Source organism: Macaca thibetana, chromosome 1, assembly GCF_024542745.1.
Source record: "Macaca thibetana thibetana isolate TM-01 chromosome 1, ASM2454274v1, whole genome shotgun sequence".
Taxonomy (NCBI): domain Eukaryota; kingdom Metazoa; phylum Chordata; class Mammalia; order Primates; family Cercopithecidae; genus Macaca; species Macaca thibetana.
The window spans coordinates 43,145,027-43,167,922 of NC_065578.1; the positions used below are offsets into that span (position 1 = coordinate 43,145,027).

At 55.6% G+C, this 22,896-nt stretch overlaps 3 protein-coding genes across 8 annotated transcripts in view; all 3 read left to right on the forward strand.

Annotated features, from left to right (window-relative positions):
- The window catches only part of ATP6V0B (ATPase H+ transporting V0 subunit b), a 96,519-nt gene extending 86,650 nt beyond the window's left edge, over positions 1–9,869 (forward strand). The window contains exons 1-8 of one of the 2 annotated variants that reach the window (XM_050800386.1): positions 6,168–6,621; positions 7,370–7,418; positions 7,662–7,745; positions 7,874–7,951; positions 8,161–8,230; positions 8,344–8,395; positions 8,597–8,787; positions 9,558–9,869. In XM_050800386.1, the coding sequence (XP_050656343.1) occupies positions 6,555–6,621; positions 7,370–7,418; positions 7,662–7,745; positions 7,874–7,951; positions 8,161–8,230; positions 8,344–8,395; positions 8,597–8,787; positions 9,558–9,584 (618 nt within the window). In that variant the 5' untranslated portion in view covers positions 6,168–6,554 and the 3' untranslated portion in view covers positions 9,585–9,869. The other variant, XM_050800376.1, reaches the window with a different exon arrangement.
- On the forward strand, positions 1,468–4,885 carry DPH2 (diphthamide biosynthesis 2). Of its 4 annotated transcripts, XM_050799183.1 has the most exons (6): positions 1,468–1,834; positions 2,108–2,220; positions 2,478–2,701; positions 2,898–3,581; positions 3,668–3,844; positions 3,925–4,885. In XM_050799183.1, the coding sequence occupies exons 1-6, from the start codon at positions 1,688–1,690 to the stop codon at positions 4,047–4,049; spliced, it is 1,470 nt and encodes a 489-aa protein (XP_050655140.1). In that variant the 5' UTR covers positions 1,468–1,687; the 3' UTR covers positions 4,050–4,885. The 4 variants fall into 4 exon arrangements, with proteins under 4 accessions (XP_050655140.1, XP_050655132.1, XP_050655148.1 ...); XM_050799175.1 differs by having other exon boundaries at positions 3,668–4,885; XM_050799191.1 differs by lacking the exon at positions 2,898–3,581 and having other exon boundaries at positions 1,470–1,834.
- Positions 9,870–10,739: 870 nt separating the features above from the next.
- On the forward strand, positions 10,740–22,823 carry B4GALT2 (beta-1,4-galactosyltransferase 2). Of its 2 annotated transcripts, none has more exons than XM_050799806.1 (7): positions 10,740–11,077; positions 12,667–13,028; positions 13,237–13,472; positions 16,431–16,621; positions 16,844–16,966; positions 17,081–17,185; positions 21,947–22,823. In XM_050799806.1, exons 2-7 carry the CDS (start codon positions 12,719–12,721, stop codon positions 22,095–22,097), a joined length of 1,116 nt encoding a protein of 371 aa, XP_050655763.1. In that variant the 5' UTR covers positions 10,740–11,077; positions 12,667–12,718; the 3' UTR covers positions 22,098–22,823. The 2 variants fall into 2 exon arrangements, with proteins under 2 accessions (XP_050655763.1, XP_050655756.1); XM_050799799.1 differs by lacking the exon at positions 21,947–22,823 and adding an exon at positions 20,297–20,691.
- The last annotated feature ends 73 nt before the right edge of the window (positions 22,824–22,896 follow it).

The following is a 22,896-nucleotide window of genomic DNA, read 5'->3' on the forward strand; positions in this document are numbered from 1 at the left end:
CACAGGACCTCCAGCACAGGATGGTCAGGGATCAGTCAGCACCAGGGACAGCTCCTGACCTGCTCTTGCTTTTTTCCCTTAGCAGTGTGGCCTCCCTTTCTGTCTCCTCAGCTATAGTTTCACCTAGGCTGCCTCTCAGGTACCCCAGGCTTCTCCTCAGTAAGATCTGAAGAGCAGGACTGAGTTCTCCCCACTTTTATCCTTGAGCTTTCAATCTCCTTGTGGGTGATGGGGAATTGGTTACTCCCACATTCCTCCCATCCCTTCCCTGTTCAGTAGATCTGGGTTTGATGCTGATTGTGCCACTGAATTAGTGTCTTATTACACAGGCAGTCTCTTTGAACCTCAGTTTCCTTGTCTGACAGAGGTATGTAAAGAGGGCATTTCAAGTGATGGTGCATGTGAGAGTGTTTGCACATGAGTAAACATGGGGGGTAGAGGGGATGTGAGGAGCTGGAGGGTAGAGGTCTATGGGGTATGCCCTGGGGGTATTGATGGGAAGCAGCGTGTTTGAGGATGGCTGGGGCTGTGCAAAGCATCTCCTGTGACCTGAGGATGTGCCAGTCATGTCCTTGGTACCATTCGGGATATTTCTTACTCCAAAGACTGTAAACTCTAAAAATGAAGTGCCTAATGTACCGTAAGTGCTCAGTATTTGGCTGATTAAATAGCAAATGCTTTCACTGCATGCGATATCCAAAGAACTACTTTGTAAAGTTTTGTAGATAAATTAATTTGACTCTCACAACAATCTTATTAAGAGGTACTATTGTCACAACTCCCCATTCTTCAGATAAGGAAATGGGCATAGAGACATTCCTAAGATACTCAGCAGCAAGTGACCAAGCACAATATTCAAACCCGAGCTGGTCGACACCAAGTTTAAAGTTATGCAGTGTAGCCGGACACGGTGGCTCAAGTCTGTAATCTCAGCATTTTGGGAGGCTGAGGTGAGTGGATTGCTTGAGTTTAGGAGTTGGTGACCAGTCTGAGCAACGTGGCAAAATCCTGTCTCTACAAAAAATACAAAACTAAGCTGGATGTGGTGGCGCGCGCCTGTAGCCCCAACTACTCAAGAGGCTGAGGTGGGAGGATGGCTTCAGCCCAGAAAGTGAAGGTTGTGGAGATTGCGCCACTGCACTCCAGTCCGAGCAACATAGCGAGACCTTGTCAAAAGTAAAGAATGAATGAAAGAATTATGCAGTGATACTGCCCAGAGGATAGCGTGCACGTGAAATGCTTAAGTGAAGTTGGTGCTCCTGATGGCTGCGGGTGGGCTGAACCGGACTCCCAGCGCCCGAAAGGACCGCCAGGGGAACTACAATGCCCACAAGGCTCCGCGCCTTCCTCAAGCACTTCCGGCTGGCCTGGGACTCAGGCAGAACATTGGTTCTCTGTGCGGGGCTTGGTGGCGAGGATTGGAGGGCGGGAGCTGTGCTGATTTAGGATTGGCAAAATCGCTATCAGCCCCGCCTCTAAAACCCGGAAGTAACCTCCCCGGTAGTCCCACGTGTAGCGGTGAAACAGTTCAGATGGCTGAAGGGGATGCCCACCGGCCGAAGGCCGACTGTGATTTCCCTACCCCCACAAGGCGATTTTGATCCCCTGAGTGCTGCTCCTGAGGACTCAGACCCCGAAGCTGTCCCAGGGAGGTCCCCGCTGCATCCCACAACCCAAGCTGTGCCTCATGGAGTCGATGTTTAGCAGCCCTGCCGAGGCGGCGCTGCAGCGAGAGGCGGGGGTGCCAGGACTGCTCACTCCTCTCCCGGACCTGGACCGAGTGTACGAGCTGGAGCGAGTCGCTGGATTTATCCGCGACCTGGGGTGTGAACGAGTAAGGACAGACTTAGGGAAGGGTGGCTCGCCTCTGTGGGGATGGGTCGCCCAGAGGATCCGGATCTTGGGGGATTTTGTGAGGGCGAGAGGGTGGGGGAATCAGTCTGTCCGCAGCGCGTTGACCATCCCTCCCTTCCACCTACTACGTGGGGCAGAGTGCACCTCTGGGACCGGGGGCTTTGAAGGTTGAGTGGGAACTCCTGGAATATTGCTTTAAAGAAGCCCTCGGTGGGAGAGAGGCTGTCCCTGACTCCATGGTTTATGCTTATAGGTTGCCTTGCAGTTCCCTGACCAGCTATTGGGAGATGCTGTGGCTGTGGCTGCACGACTGGAGGAGACGACAGGGTCAAAGATGTTCATTCTGGGGGACACAGCCTACGGCAGGTGTGAACTTGGCCTTAGGTGGGCCAGGCCTGGGGATCCGGGGCTCATGGGGTTTTACATCTATGACAGTGTTTGCCTTCAATGGTGGTGTTTCTCCTTGATGATAATGGTAGTGACTCCCCTCCTGATGCTAGCTCCCTTCATTGACAATGTCTTCCTTTAATGAAACCATTTTATCCACTGACCACATTTTCCAGTGATGACAGCAACTCGCTTCCAGAAGAAAACCCGTTTCACTGATGCTATCTCCCCTGCAGCTGCTGCATGGATGTGCTGGGTGCTGAGCAAGCTGGAGCTCAGGCTCTCATACATTTTGGCCCTGCCTGCTTAAGCCCCCCAGCCCGCCCACTGCCCGTCGCCTTCGTCCTTGGTCAACGTTCTGTGGCCTTGGAGCTCTGCGTCAAGGCCTTTGAGGCCCAGAACCCAGACCCCAAAGCGCCTGTGGCGCTGCTGAGTGAGCCGGCCTGTGCCCATGCCCTGGGTAAGGGGTTTTGCCTGTGTATGCACAAAGGGTGGGCCAACTGCTTTCTGCCTTAATTTCCCCATTTCCGTATACATCCATAGAACTCTTGATATGGGCTTGGCCCCAGACTACTGGGTCATATTTAGTCTCCTGGGGATGAGGGAGCTCCTGCTTTGCCAGGCTCCAACATCAACACTACCTCCTTCTCTTCCAGAGGCTCTGGCTACTTTCCTGCGCCCACGGTACCTGGACCTGCTAGTCTCCAGCCCAGCTTTTCCCCTGCCAGTGGGTTCCCTGAGTCCAGAGCCTAAGCCCCTGGAGCGTTTTGGGCGCTACTTCTCTCTTGCCCCAGGGAGGCGTCTAGAAGAGTATGGTGCCTTCTACGTGGGGGGCTCTGAGGCCAGCCCTGACCCAGACCTTGACCCAGACCTGAGTCGGCTGCTTTTGGGGTGGGCACCAGGTCGACCCTTCTTCTCCTGCTGCCCAGATACAGGGAAGACTCAGGATGAGGGTGCCCGGGCTGGACGGCTAAGGGCACGAAGACGATATCTGGTAGAGAGGGCCAGAGATGCCCACGTTGTAGGGCTGCTGGCAGGCACACTGGGTGTAGCTCAACACCGTGAGGCACTGGCCCACTTGCGGAACCTGACTCAGGCTGCCGGCAAGCGTAGCTATGTGTTGGCCCTGGGGCGGCCCACCCCCGCCAAGCTTGCCAACTTCCCTGAGGTGGATGTCTTTGTGTTATTAGCCTGTCCTCTGGGTGCCCTAGCCCCCCAGCTTTCTGGTAGCTTCTTCCGGCCTATACTGGCACCATGTGAGCTGGAAGCTGCCTGCAACCCTGCCTGGCCACCTCCAGGCCTGGCTCCCCACCTCACACATTATGCAGACTTATTGCCTGGTGAGTAGTGGGGCATTGCCTAAGCTGGAAACCTGGGGCACGGAGTCAGGGGGTGAGTATGGATTTTCTTTCCTCCTCCCTTTCAGGCTCTCCCTTCCACGTGCCTCTCCCACCACCTGAGTCAGAGCTGTGGGAAACCCCAGATGTGTCACTCATTACTGGAGATCTCCGACCCCCACCTGCCTGGAAGTCATCAAATGATTCTGGAAGCTTGGCCCTGACCCCACGGCCCCAGCTGGAACTGGCTGAGAGCAGTCCTGCAGGTAAATGTACAAGTCTCCACTCTCAGCTGAACTCTTTCTCCAGATGCAGTGCACTCAGACTGAGCCCCCTCCCTCTACAGCCTCATTCCTTAGTTCCCGGAGCTGGCAAGGGCTGGAGCCCCGCCTGGGTCAGACGCCAGTGACAGAAGCTGTGAGTGGAAGACGAGGGATTGCCATCGCCTATGAGGATGAGGGAAGCGGCTGATACCGTGTGGGGCCGGAGACATAGATGGACTTATGAATGGCTGCTAGGACCTTTAGTGTTCCCTGCACCAACCTCCCATCCCCCTGCCAAGATCCTTGAAGGACCCTGGAAGGAGGGAGAGCAGGCAGCCTTCACTGAGGATAGGATCCATCTCTGATCTGTCCTGGCACTGGCACAAGCTAAGCATATGCCCAGTAAATGCTTGTTGTTTGGCTGATGGAATAAAGGGCTTAGGGACTTCCCTGAGGCCTCTGGACCCATCTGTCTTCCTGGGGGCAGCCCAGGACTTTTGGCCAATCCCAGTTCCTGGTCTCCAGTAGAGGGTCTGTCCTTGTCAAAAGGCAGGTGCTAGACAGTCTAGACCATGGTTTCTCAAACTCATACCTGACATTTGGGGCCAGATAATTCTGTGTTGTGGGGCCTGTCCGGTGTATGGTAGGGTGCTTAGCAGCATCCCTGGCTTCTGCCCACTAGACATCAGAAGCACTCCCCCCAATTGTGACAACTAAAAATATCTCCAGACATTGGCAAATGTTCTCTGTGGGGGCAAAATTGCCCTCAGTTGAGAACCACTGGTCGAGCTGGACGTGCACTGTCCAGTACAGTAGCCACTAAATACATGTGGCTAAACTTAAATTTAAGTTAATTAAGATTAAAAGCTCAGTTTCTCAGTCACATTAGTCATTCAAGTGTTCAGACAGCCACATGAGGGGACAGTGCAGCTACAGAATAATGCCATCATGGCAGAAAGTTCTGTTTGTTGGACAGTGTTGGTCTATACTGACTCTTATTTCTCAGGGAGATCACAGCAACCTGAATAAACCAGATACCTTTTCTCTTTGTTTCTTTTTAATTCATGAAATACTATAGGTCCTGCACAGGTCCTGGGATGTAGATGTTAACTCTATTTAACCAGATTCCTTTCCAGTGTACTTGGAAAGAGAGTTAAATATGCAGTCAGCATACAGTGAAACAGCCCTATCTGGGAGGAGGGAAGTCCCAGGGACAGCTGGATCCCACAGGAGACACCTGACAAGGACTGAGAGTAGGCTTCCCAGAGGGCATAACACCTAAGCTAGATCTTTTGGAGGAAAAAAATAATTGTCAGGAGAAAAGGAGTGAAAAAGACATTTGGGCTGAAACACAGGCATGAACCAACATGGCGGGTACTTCAAGCAAGTGGGGTTGCTGGGCCCTAAGGGTGGAGAGGGGTGAAATGAAAAGACTCGCCTCTTCTTCCCCACATTTGTTGAGAATTCTGTCATGGAGGGATTGTCTAGGGTACTGAAGGTGAACAAAGGAGATGTGGTCCCTACCTTCAGGGAATGCCTAGTCTAATGGTGGAGGTAGAGCTGTAAGCTGACAGGGTAACCTGGACAAAGTGGGCATCAATCGGGTTCTACAAATATGTACTGAGGACACACTCTGTGCCAGGTACTGGAAATACACCAGTGAGTGACACAAAAGACATGGTGCTTACATTCTTCCAGGGGGAGATGGACAAATAAAAGACTTGGTATGCCAAATGGTGATCAGTAAGTACCGTGAGAAATGTAAAGCTGGGAAGCAGAGGAGCGTTTAAGGGGGGTGGAATATTACACAGAATGGTCAGAGAAGGACTTTTCAAGAAGGTGAGCAAAAACTGAAAGGAAGTTACAGGATGAGCCGCATGGATAGTTAGGAGAAGCAGAGGGAGCAAGTGCAAGGGCAGTGACGTGGGAATATGGCTGGGACGTTCAAGCAAATAGCAAGGAGGGCAGTGCAGGCAGAAGAGTTAGTGGCGGAGTATTAGAAGGTGAAGTCAGCTGAGGGGCGTGGGGAGCCTAGCAGGCCATTGTGAGGACTTTGGCTTTTCTCCTGAATGAAATGGGAGCTATCAGGGCATTAAGACAGGGGAGTGACATCTTACTGAAGCTTAATAAGCATCACCAGGACATCGTGGGAGCCCAGCAAACGCGCTTCCCTGCCACTGGGTTAGGGAAGGCTTGACGGAAGGACGATTTCGGAGGACGGTAGGTGTTAGCCAGGCAGCGGAACAAGAGCCAACAGGCGCGCTGGGCGGAGAGACGCTTTGAGCAAGGTGAGGCAGAGGGCACGCGCGGCGCCACCCGCCACTGGCTAGGACGCACGACGGCTAGAGAGGACGCCTTAGGGGCCCACGAGCAGGCTAGAGAATAAAACAGGGCTGGCAGGGCGAGGTGGAGAGACTCGAAAAGGACCGGCCAGATGTGGAAGTTCCTAGTAAGGAGGGCGCCCGAGCCTCCGCCGAGACGCGTGACTACAATTACCACAATCCCCAGCGCCTGCGGTTCCGGCGTCGCCTTGTTCTAGACGGGCGGCGGCGCTGCGCGGGGACCGGCGTGGGGTCACGTGGTGCCGGCGCGTCACGTGGGGGAGTCAGGTGACGCTGCGGGGCGGGCGGACAGACTGCGGGGCGGACGGTGGACGCTGGGACGCGTTTGTAACTCCGGCCCCACGGTTCCGACCCCCGCCGCCGTCGCCGCCATGACGGGGCTAGCGCTGCTCTACTCCGGGGTCTTCGTGGCCTTCTGGGCCTGCGCGCTGGCCGTGGGTGAGGCCGGGTCCTGGCGGGCGGGGGCAGCATCGCGGCCGAGCTGGCCGGGCCAGAACCCACCGGGGAAGTGGCCTGCGGGGAATACTGGCCCCCTGCGCGCTCTGCACCCCAGGCTTTTTGGACTGGCGCCTGCGAGGGCCTCTGACCCCGACAGAGGAGACCCGGATCTCTGGCTACTTGAGGAGGGGCGCGGGTGCGGGCGGGTAGGGGCCGCGAGGGCAGCACTCTCCCTTCCTGCCACAATCGCTGTCTCCCCCCGCCCCCACGTCTCACTGCCGTCCCCATTTTCTTGCTCTGACCGGCCTGCTTGGTCACAGGCCGGCTGCTCCGGTTCCTCTTTTCCCGGTCGCTTTGCCCTCCCCCACTCACAGCTTGTTGGGTAAACAGCGGAACGGACTGGACCGGCGGGATCTGGCGGGGCCTGGCTGGAGCGCTTGCTCCCTCGGTCCCGCCTCGGATTCAGGCTTGCGGGTGGCGATCCTGCCTGCACAGGTGCTTGGTCTGGGAGGTGGTTTTAGCAAGGGAGTGGCAGAAAATGGAGGCCTAAGCACAGGAATCTGTCTAGATAGCTGTATTGTCACCTGAGGGCAGCCTGAGGACGCCCCCTCAGGCAACCTGAGGACGCCCCTTCAGGGAGGTGGTCCTTCAGCTCGGCGCGGCCCTTCAGTTCGGCAGCTACTTTAGGTTGAGGAACTTATCTCTACAGAGCATCCCGTAACCCCCTTTTTTTTCCTCATTGCTGCAGGAATCTGCTACACCATTTTTGATTTGGGCTTCCGCTTTGATGTGGCATGGTAAGGGAGGGCAGGGGCAGGATTCCCCTTGAAGCTTCTTCCCTGCAGCCTCTCCTCTTTTCTCTGGTCTGAGTCCCTCTCGAGCCACACCACCGCCTGCCTGGGACATGGACCTTTGGGAAATATGCAGTCAGTTGTTGCATGCAGAAGTGGTGGTGGGGTTGAAGGGGGTTGGGGGGCCAAGATTTTGTGCTCTACTTCCCTGCTAGGGCTGAATTGCTTTCTTCTCTGCCTCCACAACAGGTTCCTGACGGAGACTTCGCCCTTCATGTGGTCCAACCTGGGCATTGGCCTAGCTATCTCCCTGTCTGTGGTTGGGGCAGCCTGGTGAGTACTTGTGTGGTGGGACTGGGGGCAGGGGCTGAGTCATGGCAGGTGGTGTCACTGGGGTCTTAGTCATGCTGAGGGCAGTGACAGCTTGGGCTCTGCTCATCAGTTTTTTATCCTTCCACCAGGGGTATCTATATTACTGGCTCTTCCATCATTGGTGGAGGAGTGAAGGCCCCCAGGATCAAGACCAAGAACCTAGTCAGGTAAGTGTCAGGGCCCTCGGACTTTTGTCAGAACTAGCTGTGTTGGCGCTGCCTGGGTGTGTGATCTGACATACTGTTTCTGACAAGCCGCCTTGTGGATGGGATGTTAGCGGCGAAAGGTTACTGGGGACTTACTGGGCAGGAAGGATGGTTTCTTTCTCATTTCTTTCTCCTTTCCACTCCTTACCCCTAACCTCTACCACTACCAGCATCATCTTCTGTGAGGCTGTGGCCATCTACGGCATCATCATGGCAATTGTCATTAGCAACATGGCTGAGGTACGGAAGGCCAGGGTGGTGGTGGGAATCCATTCCGGTGTGTTCTACACATTGCTTAGAGATTGGATGGGGTGCATCAGGGTGGTTTCTGATTACTTTTCTTCTTCCCTCAGCCTTTCAGTGCCACGGACCCCAAGGCCATTGGCCATCGGAACTACCATGCAGGTGGGTGGATGGGTGTATGAATGCAAAATGCTGGGATTTCATGCCTCCTTCTACTCTCTCCCCTCCCAGCTTAGACCCCCATTTTGATATTCTCTCACCTGCTTTTTCTGCTTTGCAGAGTGGGCATGGGGATTGGCCCCATTGGCCCATATCTCCCCCATTCCTGGCTTAGCCTCACTGCACCCCTCTCTATCCTCCCAGGCTACTCCATGTTTGGGGCTGGCCTCACCGTAGGCCTGTCTAACCTCTTCTGTGGAGTCTGCGTGGGCATCGTGGGCAGTGGGGCTGCCCTGGCCGATGCTCAGAACCCCAGCCTCTTTGTAAAGATTCTCATCGTGGAGATCTTTGGCAGTGCCATTGGCCTCTTTGGTGTCATCGTCGCAATTCTTCAGGTGATGAATCCCCTTGGGGAGCCTCTGTGTCCTTGTCCCCAACCTAGCCTTACCCTCCTTCTGGAGAAGCTGAAGTGCTCTCCTTCTCTACCTATAACTATAGATTCCCCCAGACAGCTTCCACCTCCTCATTTCCATCTTCTGGTTTTCTCCTGCAGGGGCTATTTTTGTCTCTGATTTGGTATCACTGACAACAGCCCTGTTTTGTTTTTCCCCCTTTCTAATGCTTTGTATCTGTATAGCTCTCACTTAGTCTCTCCCTCTTTCTGTTCTCTCATTTTATCTGCCATGCTCTTTGTGCCTCCAGTCTGTATTCGTGATCTAGACTAGGATGGAATTTTGTCTGTCTATATCAGTCTATCATGGTGTGTTTGACTGCCTCTCGGAGCTATGTGTATTTCTCTGTGACATGCCTGTCAGTAGGACAGCATTGTCTAAATTGTGTGTGTCTAGTCTGTCTGACAGTGTGTGAGTTTGTGACTAAGGATCAGCCTGAGGGTCTGAGTGTGACTGTGGGTGCTTGACTGGGTTGACTCTTAGTGACTAGCTTTATCCATATGCCTCCTCTCTCCATCTGTCCCACAGCGTAACTCTGTGGTTGTCTGTCCCTGTCTGTCTGCCTTGTCTGTCACAGTGTGTCCATCCTGGTTAGTCATAAATCTCTTGTGGTCTGTCCATCCAACCATGTGCTAGGTCTCATTTTCTGTCATTTGTCACTGCCTTACGTATTCCTCTGTCCCTGCCTGATTTTTCCTGTTCTTCTTTTGCAGACCTCCAGAGTGAAGATGGGTGACTAGATGATATGTGTGGGTGGGGCCGTGCCTCACTCTTATTTATTGATGGTTTTCCTGGGACAGCTGGAGCTGTGTCCGTTAGCCTTTCAGAGGCTTGGTGGTCAGGGCCCTCCCTGCACTCGCCTCTCACTGCGTGTTGATTTGGAGGCACTGCAGTCCAGGCCGGCTCTCAGTGCTGGGAGCAGGCTGCTGCTGATGACTCTGCAGCTGTGCACCTGTGTCCCCCACCTCCATCCTCAACCCATCTTCCTAGTGTTTGTGAAATAAACTTGGTATTTGTCTGGGTCAGTGCAGCTTCTGTTGCCCTCTTGCGCCACCGTTCACAGAGGAAGGGTAAAAAGGCCTTTACAAGCCTCATGCCAATCCCTTGTCAGCTTTCTGACTGCACACTTCTGATCTGCACAGAGCTTGCTCCTAGGTGGGGAGGCAAGGGTGCTGGGTGGAGGACTCTGTGGCCCCCAAACAGACTTGTTTGGGGATGAGGGAGTGTGCAGATATGGGCCCCTGGGTGTGTTTGTGCCTGTGGTCCTTCTAGGCCCGTTTGCTCAGGGCTCTGACCACCATGCCCCAATTGTCTAACAACATCTACTTACCTGGCTGTACTTTCGGGGACCATCATCTCCGTCCCTGTGAGGCCTGGAGCCCAGGCAGTGGTCTCTGCCTTCAGTGGTGGTCCTGTCCCAATAGCAGCCCCTCCCAGAAACCTGTACTCTGATCCTTGTTCCTAGGGCCCCCAGCTCCTCCCACCCCTGTCCAATCTCTTTTTCTCCTTCCGTGACCCTGTTTCCTGTTACCCTAGAAGCCCCAGCCACCTCCAGCCCACGCCTTTAAGGGTCCTGCCCCCTCTCTGCTGGCCGACCTTGAATCTTGGTCCAATTAGAGTTGACAAATCCCTAACCCCCCAGCCTGAGTCTACCCAACCTCCAGGTCCCCTTCCTAGGGAGTTCGCGCTCCAATCCAATCCCCACTCCCCGCTAAAGAACTCGACAGTCTGCACCCGCTCGCCGGTCCGATCTCTAAGCCCACCCTTCGGACCAGCCTGACCCATTTCCTCCTCCGCTCCGGGGTCCGTGCCTCCTGGGCGCCCGGGCTCCGCCGCCGGCAGGGCGGGCTCGTAGCGGCGCGCGGCGGGTGCGGGCGTGCTGGAGGCGGGGGCCGCGGGGCCGCGCGCGCGGGCGCGCGGGCCGGGGGCCTGCCCCTCCGAGGCGCCGTAGCGCGGGAGGGAGGCGGCGGCGCTGTGTTCCGTGGGTCCGCCGGTCCGTGGGTCTGCCCGGCCGCCCGGCCCCGCCCTGCCCCCCGGGGCGGCTCGGCTCCATGGCCCGCGGCGGCGGCGGCGGCGGCGGCGGCGGGAGGCGACCCGGGGGCCGCGGTGGCCGCTGACCGGGCGGCGGGAGGCGGTGGGGCCGGGCCATGGGGGACGGAACCGTCAGCAGCCGCCGGAGCCGGGAGCCCTGCCCAAGCCGGAGCGGCGTCCCCTGCTGAGCCCCGAGCGCCGGGTGAGAGAAGGGCGCGCGCGGCCCCCACCCAGGGCCCCGAGATTCCAGACCCAGCCCCGAGAGGGGCACCCCGGGCGCGGCCCCGAGATCCCAACCCAGGAGCCGGTGAGAGAGGCGCCGGCGGCCAGACTCTGGCCTGGCTGCCCCCACCCCGCCCCCACCCCGCCCCCACCCCGGCGCCCCTCCTGGGTTCCTCCGCCCGCGTCCAGCCGGCCTCCCTCATTGTCCTCGCTCGCCCCGGCCTCGTGGCGCGGGGAGGCGTTCCATACACGTTTCCCCTTGGCCTTTGCCTCGTCCCCTGCCCTCCACCCACTCCCCCTGCCCCCAGGCTGCATACCTACCCGGTCTGTGCGGCCTGCCCCTCCCCGGGTGCCACGTGTTCAGCCTGCCAGCCCCGCCCAAACGCACCCCTCAGCCTGGCCACCAGCCTGACCCAGAACCCCTGCGCTGGAGGGAGAGTAGGAATGTCTGCACGTGGGTCTGGATGTGAGCTGCCTGGGAGCCTGGATGTATGGCTGTGGAAGTCCAGGAGCAGTGGCTTTGTTTGTGAGTGTGGGACTTCGTGTGTTACTGTCACCCGGGTGTGTCTGTGACTGTAGTTCTCTGTGTGTCTGAGTGTGGGTGACTAGCTGGGGCCAGGGTGTCCCTGTGATTCTGTGTGCCTGTGAGACTCGCCCTGCTCCCTGAAGCACTGCCAGAAGTGGCTGCTGCTCTCTTGGAACCACAGCTGGAGCCGTCGCCCAGGCAAGACCCCTTCCTGCCATGCCCAGTGCTGTGCCCGTCTGCAGGCCCAAGCATCTCGTTCCGGGAATCAGAACCAGCTGTGCTGGACAGGGCCCAGAGCCTTGGTCCCAGTCCCAAGGGGCTGGCTTTGAGGTCTTAAGCGAGGGGTGTCCCCTGCCCCGCCCCATATTTTGACGTTTTGCTCCAGTGGGAAGGGATTCCGTAAACATCCAGTCTGTATTTGGGCCCCCCAGATGCTGAGGGCAACTTCCCAGCCTGGTCCCAGTTGGCCTGGCCTGGGATCTGAATGACCAAACCACTTCCCACCATGGCTCCTGGAAGGACTAAATGCAGTCATGAGTATAAGGTGCTCCTCCATGGTAGGTGCACAGTATTCCATCTCTTCCCTCTTCCCAAAGCCATGAGTTCTGGGTTAAGGATGCTGCCCTGTGGGGTGTCTGTTCTCAGAGGCACCGGGGTACACGGGGGTCTATAGGTAAACATGTTTCCATGCTTAGGTACAAACCAGTGTGGTCAGAGTTCACATGTCTGTGTTCCTGGGAATGCGTGTGTGTGTAGAGTTGTGCAATTAGGGTGAGTGCCTGAGTGTGTGTGTCAGTGAGGTGGAGGAAGGTAATTGTATGTGGCTTAGTAGTGGGGTGTGCTTGAGGATGTGAGTATTGAGTTGCCGGGAACTGTGCCTGGGTGTCTGCAGGTAAGTCCGTGAGTCTGTGAGCGGGAAAGGGTATGAGCAGGTCAGTGTGAGGTGTGGCCCGCGACTGTGGGCAGCTGGGTGGGAGGTAGGTGGGCAGCCTTGCTTGTCCTGCCCTGACCTGCTGGATCTGTTTCCCTCCCACCCTGCTCAGGCCGGCAGCCGGATGCCCGGGCCCACTGGGCGGGCCAGCGGCCGCCTGCGGGATGAGCAGACTGCTGGGGGGGACGCTGGAGCGCGTCTGCAAGGCTGTGCTCCTTCTCTGCCTGCTGCACTTCCTCGTGGCCGTCATCCTCTACTTTGACGTCTACGCCCAGCACCTGGCCTTCTTCAGCCGCTTCAGTGCCCGAGGCCCTGCCCGTGCTCTCCACCCAGCTGCCAGCAGCAGCAGCAGCAGCAACTGCTCCCGGCCCAACGCCACCGCCTCTAGCTCCGGGCTCCCTGAGGTCCCCAGTGCCCGGCCCGGTCCCACGGCTCCTATGCTGCCACCCTGTCCTGACTCGCCACCTGGTCTTGGTGAGCCTGGAGGGTAGGGCCTGCCTGTGGGGAAACAGTGTTTTATTGATTTGACTAGAGAAATGGCATCCGGACCCATGGGGGTGCCAAGGGTCCAGGTCTGTTGTAAGAGGGCTATTCTTGGGGTTCCCTAGCCCACCCCCAGGCTGAGGGTGGGGGCTGGTATCTGTGGATTCTGGCCTGATTCCTGACACTGTCCTGCCTGCAGTGGGCAGACTGCTGATCGAGTTCACCTCACCCATGCCCCTGGAGCGGGTGCAGAGGGAGAACCCAGGCGTGCTCATGGGTGGCCGATACACACCGCCCGACTGCACCCCAGCCCAGACGGTGGCGGTCATCATCCCCTTTAGACACCGGGAACACCACCTGCGCTACTGGCTCCACTATCTACACCCCATCTTGAGGCGGCAGCGGCTGCGCTACGGTGTCTATGTCATCAACCAGGTGCCCATGTGGGGGCCCATGTGCCTGTTGGTGTATATGTGGGTTGGGGCATTTGTGGGTCCTTGTCTGCCCGTGGCCATGTGGATATGTGGATGTACCTGGGCATGGGTAGTCTGTGTTTGTCAGTGTGCACAGGAATGTGTGCACACAGTGTGTGCATGTGAATGTTGGCATGCACCCTGGCAGGGGTGTGCATGGTCTCAGAAGGGGTTGAGCCCCACTCTCTAGCCTTGGCAGGCCTCACCCCATGGTGGTGCAGGCCTAAGGTATGCTGTAGGAGGAGGTGTTGAGGGCCCTGAGGAGAGGGAGTTAGACCCTGAAAGAAGGGGAAGCCTGCAGAACCCTTTGGGATAGGTGCCAGCCACAGCTGAGGCCAGGGCACTCAGCTCAGCATCTTAAGGCTTTTGGTGGGCCTGGCTAGGACTGGCCACTGGGTCCCAGAAGGGACTTCTGATGCAGGTCCCCCCCACCCCCCGACCACAGAGACCTCCTAGTCTTGGACTTGGGTCCCTCCTGTATGATGGGGTGCAAGTGGAGGTGGAGCAGGGGGCCGTGGGAGCACAGAGGGCCCTGGCCCAGCCCTGGGGTTGGGAAGCAGTTGCTGAGATGGGTCTTGAGAGATGAACAGGCATCAGGGTCTAGAGAAGCCAGTATTCTAGGCAGAGGGATCTGGAGGATGCAGGCCCAGTGAGAGAACTGGCCTTGTGTTCACCATTTATTGGCTGAGGTGTGGACTATATGTCCAGCATGTGGGCTGGGTAGCAAAGATGAGGCTGGAGGAGTTGGAGGTCAAACTGAGAAGTGTCTTGGGAGGCATGCTGGCAGTAAGTCCAGCGCAAAGGTGGCAGGGCACCATGTAAGGTTGTAAGGGGAGAGTGACTTGCGTGTTTGCCTTGTAGAAAGGTTGCTCTGGTTGCATATGGAGCATGGATGGAAAGGGGAGATTAGAGGCAGGGTGGCCCGTCTGGAAGAGAGGACAATGCCTAGGAGAGAGGCGGTGACCCTGCGGATGAGTGGGGCGGGAGTCTCGGGGAAGAAGTGGGGATGTTGCGCAAGTAGTGGAGAGTTAGAAAAGAGCGACGTCAGGACAGCGCAAGGGTTTCCGCGTCGGCTGTTGGCTGTGGGGATGGCTGTGCCTGTGAGTGAGATGGGGACACAGGAGCTGGGCCAGTTCTGGGGGAGTGTGACTCTGAATCCTTTCTTGCGTGTGATGAGTTTGAGTGCCTGTGGGAAGTACATGTTTAGCAGGCAGTTAGACAAATGAGTCTGGACCCAGAAGGGAGGTCTGCAGTGGAGAGAGGGATCTGGGAGCACCAGGATGTAGACGGTCTGGTCCCTAAAACCAACAACGTCTGACCTGCCAGGTAGCAAGGGGCATGAGAGGAGGAAGCCAGCACTTCAGGGATGGAGGGAGAAGCCACTACAGAGGCTGAGAGGCTTGGCCAGAAGGGCCGGAGGAGACCTAGGGGAGTGTGGGATCCCGGAAACCCAGCAGTCAGTGTCAGGAAGGAGACATGGCAGCTGCATGGGCACTGTGGGGGTGTGAGGAGGGATGTGGACCAAAACTCGTCCAGTGGATTTAGCAACAAGGTGGGCCCAGCGAGAGCCATTTCAGGGGCATGGTGGGGGCGGAAGCAGATTGCAGTGGGTTGAAGAAGGAATCGGATTTGACGAAATGGAAGTAACCAATTAGAGACAACTCTTTAAAAAAAAAATTCCTGCTGAGAAGGGAAGGCAAAAGGTAGGATGGTGGCTGGAGGGAGGTTTGTTTTTTCAGATGGGAGAGGATTGAGCATGTTTATGAGCCATGTGGGAGAGACACAGGGCTCCTGGCTGGTGAGAGGTCAGGAGGAGTGCTGATGAGCTGGGAGGAAAGTGACGGTCTCTCCAAGGGTGGGGAAAGAGGAGGTGCAGGAGAGGGAGGGAAGAGAGCCGGCGGGGTTGGGCAGGTCAGGGTTCCAGAGGGGAGCAGCTCCCACCTCTTCCGGCAGTGGCTTTGCTGGTGGAGAGGAGGGCCTTTCTCTCCACTCATTCCAGAAAGGCCACTCACCGGCCCCTCTCCAGGAACCTTTCTGGCTCTAGCCTGGAGGCTGTGGGTTGGGGCAGGGGCTCAGGGGTCAGCTCCTCCCATTGAATGCTCCCTGCTAGTCCAGAGTTTGGTGCTTAGGCCTGCATGGCCAGGACTCCTGCAGCCCCAATTCTCAGGGGACCCCAGACTCACTGGGCTGTGACTGCTTGTAGGCCCTCTGCTTGTCATTTTGTTGGAGAGAGAAGTGAATCTAGCCCAGACGTGTCCTGGTCTCAGAGGCTGCCCAGGCAGCTGGATGCAGCTCCAGGGAGCCTGAGGCTCCTGGCGCAGTCCCCATGGCTCCTGCATCTTAGACACTGGTCATTTGGGGCATTCGTTGTTTGTCTCACTGCATGACTCTATACACAGCAGGAGTGGGACCAGGGCTGGCCATCTCCAGAATCCCCACTAGCACAAAGGAGAGAGAGCCACAGGGCGTGTTTGAATGAGCGAATGAGATGAGAACTCCACCCATCGTTGTCATTGGGTATTGGCATAAAGGAAGCCCACGGGAAGGAGGGAATAAGTGTACTGGGGTGGGGAAGTTTGGTCAGGGGAGCCGCTCCAGCCCTGAGTGTGACAAGCACAGGTACTGCTAACCCCAAGGCCTGGAGGCAAGGAAGAGTCTGGCATGTTCTGGGGCTGCTGAAGGATGTTGTGTGGCTGGGCCTCAGGATATGAGGGCAGTGGCCAGAGAGGAGATTGGAGCCACATATGAAAGGCCTTTGCAGGCCAGATCCCGGTCGAGAAGCTGGACTAGATCTTGAGAGTCTGGAGGAGCCAGGCAGCGAGGGGGCTGGTAAATCCCCAGAGACTGCTCTGGAGAGTGGCAAAGGGCAGGTGCTTGCTGGTCACAGGCCCAGAGCTGACCTGCTCCTCCCCTCACCCAGCATGGTGAGGACACCTTCAACCGGGCCAAGCTGCTCAACGTGGGCTTCCTAGAGGCGCTGAAGGAGGATGCCACCTATGACTGCTTCATCTTCAGCGATGTGGACCTGGTCCCCATGGATGACCGCAACCTATACCGCTGCGGCGACCAACCCCGCCACTTTGCCATTGCCATGGACAAGTTTGGCTTCCGGTGAGGGCTGTCTTCTCAACCAGACCCAGCCCTCCTGCCACCACCAGACACAGACCCACTTCCAGCCCCAGGGCCCCGCTTGCTCCTGGCCCCAGCCCAGACCCCACTGGCGAGGCTGGATCCTCCCTGGACCCCATTGGACATTCCCCCCAACCCAGTCTCTGGTTCTTCCCCTGGAGTCTCCTTGGGACCCTTACTGACACCTGACTTCCCATGCCACAGGCTGCCCTATGCTGGCTACTTTGGAGGTGTGTCAGGCCTGAGTAAGGCTCAGTTTCTGAGAATCAATGGCTTCCCCAACGAGTACTGGGGCTGGGGTGGCGAGGACGATGACATCTTCAACCGGTGAGTAAGCACGGGGTGGGGAATAGGCTGGGTGGGTGGGGGGTGAGGTACAGACTGGGTGGGGTTCCTTGCCCTTCCTGGGGCCTGTTCCAGTCTGTCCATCCCTATCCTCAGGATCTCCCTCACTGGGATGAAGATCTCTCGCCCAGACATCCGAATCGGCCGCTACCGCATGATCAAGCACGACCGTGACAAGCATAACGAACCCAACCCTCAGAGGTGACCCCAGCACCCCTCACCCTTACTCCCCAGAGGTGACCCCAGCACCCTCACCCCTTACTCCCCAGAGGTAACCCCAGCACCCTCACCCCTTACTCCCCAGAGGCAACTTCCCAATATCCCCAGCTCTTAACCCCAAGTTGCCCAATGCCTGACCCCCCAGTGGGGGATCTCCAAGCATCCTTGACTCCAAAGAGGTGACTCCCAGTGCCACTGATTCCCTGAGGTGATCCAAGGCCCTTGAGTCCTAGAGGTGACTGCTGGTACCCCTGATCATTGTCCCCCAACCTCCAGCCCAGCCTCAGCCCAATATCACTTACCCCTGGCCCGATTCCTAGAGGTGACTAGAATTTAATGTCAAGGCCTAAATAGTAATTGAGTGGATTGCATTCCTGTTGGTGCCCTCGCAGACCTCACTTGTGCACCTGTGGGATCCCTGCTGGGACAGATAGGACAAGAGCCAGTGGGTGCTGGGCACAGCTCCTGTGGACCCGACAAAGGGGACCTGAGCAGGATGGGAAGGGGGTGTGGAAACACAATGCCCACCCCTCTGAAATTGAAGGAGGTGGGTGTATCTCTTAGGAGGTAGCCACATTTGGTATCAGGCTGGCTGGGAGAAGGGCCTAAAGGGTGTGTGAAATGTAAACAAGGGCTTCCTGGGCTTCTTGAGGCTGCTCTGTGACTTGTGCTAAACTTTCTGGGGATGGGAGACCCAGAATAGTCATACCCAATCTGTGCTTTTCCTTACAAAGTTCATTCTAGGCAGGGAAATAGTTATGGAAACAGGCAGTTATAGCACAAGGTGATCAAGGCAAGGTGTTCTCTTGGCAGAAGAGGGATTGGTGATGGAAGGCTTCCTGGAGGAGGCGATGGTAAACTGGAGTTTGAAATAGTTACTCATTTAACAAAGATTTGCCTCACGCCTACCTTGGGCACAGTGTTACATTCCCCAGGCTAATAGAGGAAACCAGCCTGGATAAGGGGAATCATATCCGGAAGAGTCTGGAATGTGAACGTGTATGATACATGCCAAGAGTCTGAAGCTATTTGGTTTTAAGATCTCTGAAGGCTGATAGTGACAGTGGGGCGGAGGGAAAGTCAGGTCTGGATATTAGGGGTTTTTCTTCTGTTGCCCTTTCACCATGTAAGTGTCAGGGGTCTTGAATACCAGATGGGAGTTTAACTTTTGTCCCAGAGGACTGGGGAGTCATGGAAGAACCTGAAGCAGGGAGAGGCGGGGCGGGGTTTGTGTTTGGAAGGCACACTGTTTGAGCTTTAGCAGGGCGAAAGCCTGGCATAGCCGCTGGGTGGAGCAGGAGAGATAGTCAGCCCGGCCTGAAGGAATCTAAGGAGTCCAAGGGAGCATGGTGGGACAGGGTCTGGGGATGGAGATGCCGTGTCTCCAGCTTGAGCAGGAGGGTTTTTCTACTCTGAACACGGGGTAGGAGTGGGGGAGGTGGTTTGTAGCCCTGGTGTGGGGTTGGTGCCTCGGAGAAGCATGAGGCACTGGGGAGTGCAGGGAGCTGATGAAAAAGCAGTTCTGATGAAAACTGGTCAGCAGGAAACGGGTAAGAGACCAAGAGAAGAGGGGCTTCAGGGCATCTGGGGGAGGAGGGGAGCTCCACAGTACACACCAGGAGCCTTGGTCCTGTTTCAGGAGTAGCCTGCCTGGGTGCCACCATCAATTACACATGTCTGGCTTCGTTGTAGAGGCGGCAAGATAGCAAGAAGTTTCCGGCTTAAAGAACTCTGTGAATGTTGGGTTCACGGATTGGGTATGACTACTCTGAGTCTCCCACCCCCAGAAAGTTTAGCACAAGTCACAGAGCAGCGTTAGGAAGCTCTTGTTTACATTTCACAAACCCTGTAGGCCCTTCTCCCAGCCAGCCTGATACCAAATTCAGAGTTCACAAACTCTGTGAACTCTCTCTACGTAGTTGCTGTTGCCTAAAATCCGGGAGTTCTGGATTATTCTTTTCCTCACCCTACATAATCCAAATCCATCAGCAAGCTGTATCACTGCCACCCCTAAAACATTTGAGTCCATTTGCTTTCCCCCTTTACTACGTTTACCCTAGTTCAACCTCTGGGATCCTGCCTGGACTACTGCAGTGGCCTCTAACTGGTTTCCCTGTTTATGGCTTGCCCCCCAAACTGGGTTAAACATTTCTTAGATCCTTTACACATTTCATTCTGTGAGAATGAAAATATGAACTGCTCACTCTGACTTAGAGCCCTGCCCTTGCACAGTGTGATTGAACCTTCAGGCTAATATTCTGCTTTTCCAGGTGTCCCATTCAGGTTTAGCCACTCAGCTGTGCAAAATCTTCCCAATTTAGGGTCAGCATGTGCTGTGACCTCTGCCTGGAGTGCTCTGTTCCTGCCCTCAGCTCAATGTCACATATGCCCTCTTGTCTCTCTTAGCACTCTGATGTTTTCTCCGTTACCTGCCTCCCCTAGAGAAGCCAACTTGCCCTGAGAGGAGGGACCCCACCTGTCATGGCTATGGCGGTAGCCTTGGTGCTTAGAGCACAGCCTGGCACGTGGTGGTGCTCAATAAATAGCTGGCGAAAGAGTCACTAAAGAATGAGGAACAGAGAAAATGGCACAGGCGTGGGGAGTAAAAATGATGCATCTGGTTGCGCTTGAGATGCCTGTAGGATGCCTGGTCTCAGGCATAGAAAGGTCTGAGCTGACCTCACACTGGCTTGTGCCTGTAATCCCAGCACTTTGGGAGGCCAAGGCAGGCAGATCACTTGAGGTCAGGAGTTCGAGACCAGCCTGGCCAACATAGTGAAACCTTGTCTCTACTAGAAATACAAAAAAAAAAAAAAAAAAAGACTGGGCACGGTGGCTCATGCCTGTAATCCCTGCACTTTGGGAGGCCAATGTGGGCAGATCACCTGAAGTCAGTAGTTTGAGACCAGTCTGGCCAAAATGGTGAACCCCATCTTTACTAAAAATACCAAAAAAATTAGCTGGGCATGGTGGCGAGCAACTGTAATCCCACCTACTCTGGAGACTGAGGCAGGAGGTTGAGAGGCAACCTCTTGAACCCAGGAGGCAGAGGTTGCAGTGAGCTGAGATCGCACCACTGCACTCCCATCCTAGGCAACAGAGCAAGACTCCATCTCAAAAAACCAAACCAAAACAAAAAGCCGGACCTGGTGGTGTGCACCTGTTGTCTCAGCTACTCAGGAGGCTGAGGCAGGAGAATCGCTTGAACCCAAGAGGCAGAGGTTGCAGTGAGCTGAGATTGCGCCACTGTACTCCAGCATGGGCAACAGAGCAAGACTCTGTCTTAAAAAAAAAAAATAAAAGTCTGAGCTGAGAGATTTGTGAGGGTGTCAGACTTCTGTTTTCTGACTGAAGCAGGTGAGATCTCTGTTTTGAGGGCCAATGCAAGAGCAGAAGGGCTCCTGCCAAGTCAACCCTGGAAGGAGCCAGGATGGCTTAAGCTTAGGCCACAGAGATCCCATACTGGGTTTGGTGGTGGTAACTTAAAAATCACTAGATCAGTTGGATGAGGTGGCTCACACCTATAATCCCAGCACTTTGGGAGGTCAAGGTGGGTGGGTCATCTGAGGTTAGGAGTTTGAGACCAGCCTGACCAACATGGTGAAACCCCATCTCTACTAAAAATACAAAAATTAGCTGGGTGCAGTGGCAGGCATCTGTAATCCCAGCTACTCGGAAGGCTGAGGCAGGAGAATTGCTTGAACCTGGGAGGCGGAGGTTGCAGTGAGCTGAGATGGCGCCATTGCACTCTGTCTCAAAAAAAAAAACAACAAAAAAAATCACTAAATCAAATTTGAAAAGGAGACTTTATTTCTCCTTTATAAAGGGTTACAACCTGCAGGCTGGCCATCCCACTGGCTAGGAAGCAGAGCCTCCAGCCAAAGCCTTAACAGGCACTTCGAGGGAGGGAGGAGTGAGATAGGAATTTTAGTTGAATGGATTGGTCAATAGGTTATTGGAGGAGCTATGAATATTCATGGAGGGGGTCCTGACATATGCATATTGAACAAACATGCATGTTATATATCATCTATGTTCACTTTGGGGTGGAGACAATATTTAAATGTATTGCAGTTAGGCCCTATACCTCAAAAGGACAAAAGTACTCAAGTGTGCAGCCTCTGTAAACTGGCTAGAACCAGTTCACAGCCGATGGTCTTATCAGGAGAAAGTTACTGAAATCAGTCTCTTGTCCCACCAAAGCTATAGTTATGGCTTGTGGAACAGGGGCGTAGGGGTCAGCATCTGGCAGTGGGTGAGCTGCAAATTTTTTTCTATTATTTTTAGCTTTAATAAATTACCACATTATGCAAATTGTTTTAATATTGGTTATCTCAAGTCCAGTACTTGTTTAGCTGCTACAGAAAAAGAAAATCCTTGCGGCAGTTAGAGCATAGTCTCTTCTTTAAGTGCAGAGGTGCATGACTTAACCCTTGCCTGGCTGGCCTTAGATCCTATTTGTAATTAGGTATCTTATTGACACAAAGAATGCATTCTGTCAGTCTTGTGATCTCTGCTTTGACGTTAATCCTGGTCATTTGTTGTGTCTAAACTGCAAAAGGGAGTGGGTATAACAAGGCATGTTTGACGTCCCTTCCCATCATGGCTGGAAACCCTGTTTTTAAGGTTTCTCTGGGGTCCCCGTGGCCAAAAGGGGGTCCATTTAGTTGATTGGGGGGTGTAGGATTTTATTTGTAGTTTACAGTTGTTAGCCCTGATACAGACCATTTCCATCCTATCTAGGTTTACCAAGATTCAAAACACGAAGCTGACCATGAAGCGGGACGGCATTGGGTCAGTGCGGTACCAGGTCTTGGAGGTGTCTCGGCAACCACTCTTCACCAATATCACAGTGGACATTGGGCGGCCCCCGTCGTGGCCCCCTCGGGGCTGACACTAATGGACAGAGGCTCTCGGTGCCGAGGATTGCCTGCCAGAGGACTGACCACAGCCTGGCTGGCAGCTGCTCTGTGGAGGACCTCCAGGACTGAGACTGTGGGCTTTGTTTTCCGAGGGTCTTCAATAGGCCCCCTAGCTATACCTGGAAGTTTCAGAACCCACTTTGGGGGCCTCCTGCCTGGGCAGGCTCTTCACAAGTGTGGCCCTCTTTGGAGTCAACCCTCCTTCCTGACCCCCTCCCCCTAGCCCAGCCCCAGTCACTGTCAGGGTCGGGCCAGCCCCTGCACTGCCTCGCGGAGTGGCCTGGGCTAGGTCACTCCACCTCTCTGTGCCTCAGTTTCCCCCCTTGAGTCCCCTAGGGCCTGGAAGGGTGGGAGGTATGTCTAGGGGGCAGTGTCTCTTCCAGGGGGAAATTCTCAGCTCTTGGGAACCCCCTTGCTCCCAGGGGAGGGGAAACCTTTTTCATTCAACATTGTAGGGGGCAAGCTTTGGTGCGCCACCTGCTGAGGAGCTGCCCCAGGAGGGGACCAGAGGGGATGCTGTGTCGCTGCCTGGGATCTTGGGGTTGGCCTTTGCATGGGAGGCAGGTGGGGCTTGGATCAGTAAGTCTGGTGCCCGCCTCCCTGTCTGAGAGAGTAGGCAGGAGCCCCAGGGCCGGCTCGTGTTTGTACATTGCACAGAAACTTGTGTGGGTGCTTTAGTAAAAAACGTGAATGGAGCAGCTCCCTTGTCTGGGGGTGGGGGTCGGGTCCCTGAACATGGTTACCCTGAGTGTGTTGTGGTGGAAGGGCACT

Excerpts from the sequence above, each read along its gene's own strand:
- B4GALT2 (XM_050799799.1), top strand. The coding sequence starts at position 12,719 with ATGAGCAGACTGCTGGGGGGGACGCTGGAGCGCGTCTGCAAGGCTGTG. Across the intron at positions 13,029-13,236 it reads TGACTCGCCACCTGGTCTTG|TGGGCAGACTGCTGATCGAG; the intron begins GTGAGCCTGGAG and ends TCCTGCCTGCAG. Across the intron at positions 13,473-16,430 it reads GTGTCTATGTCATCAACCAG|CATGGTGAGGACACCTTCAA; the intron begins GTGCCCATGTGG and ends CCCCTCACCCAG.
- DPH2 (XM_050799175.1), top strand. The coding sequence starts at position 1,688 with ATGGAGTCGATGTTTAGCAGCCCTGCCGAGGCGGCGCTGCAGCGAGAG. Across the intron at positions 2,221-2,477 it reads GGGGACACAGCCTACGGCAG|CTGCTGCATGGATGTGCTGG; the intron begins GTGTGAACTTGG and ends TCTCCCCTGCAG. Across the intron at positions 3,582-3,667 it reads TTATGCAGACTTATTGCCTG|GCTCTCCCTTCCACGTGCCT; the intron begins GTGAGTAGTGGG and ends CCTCCCTTTCAG.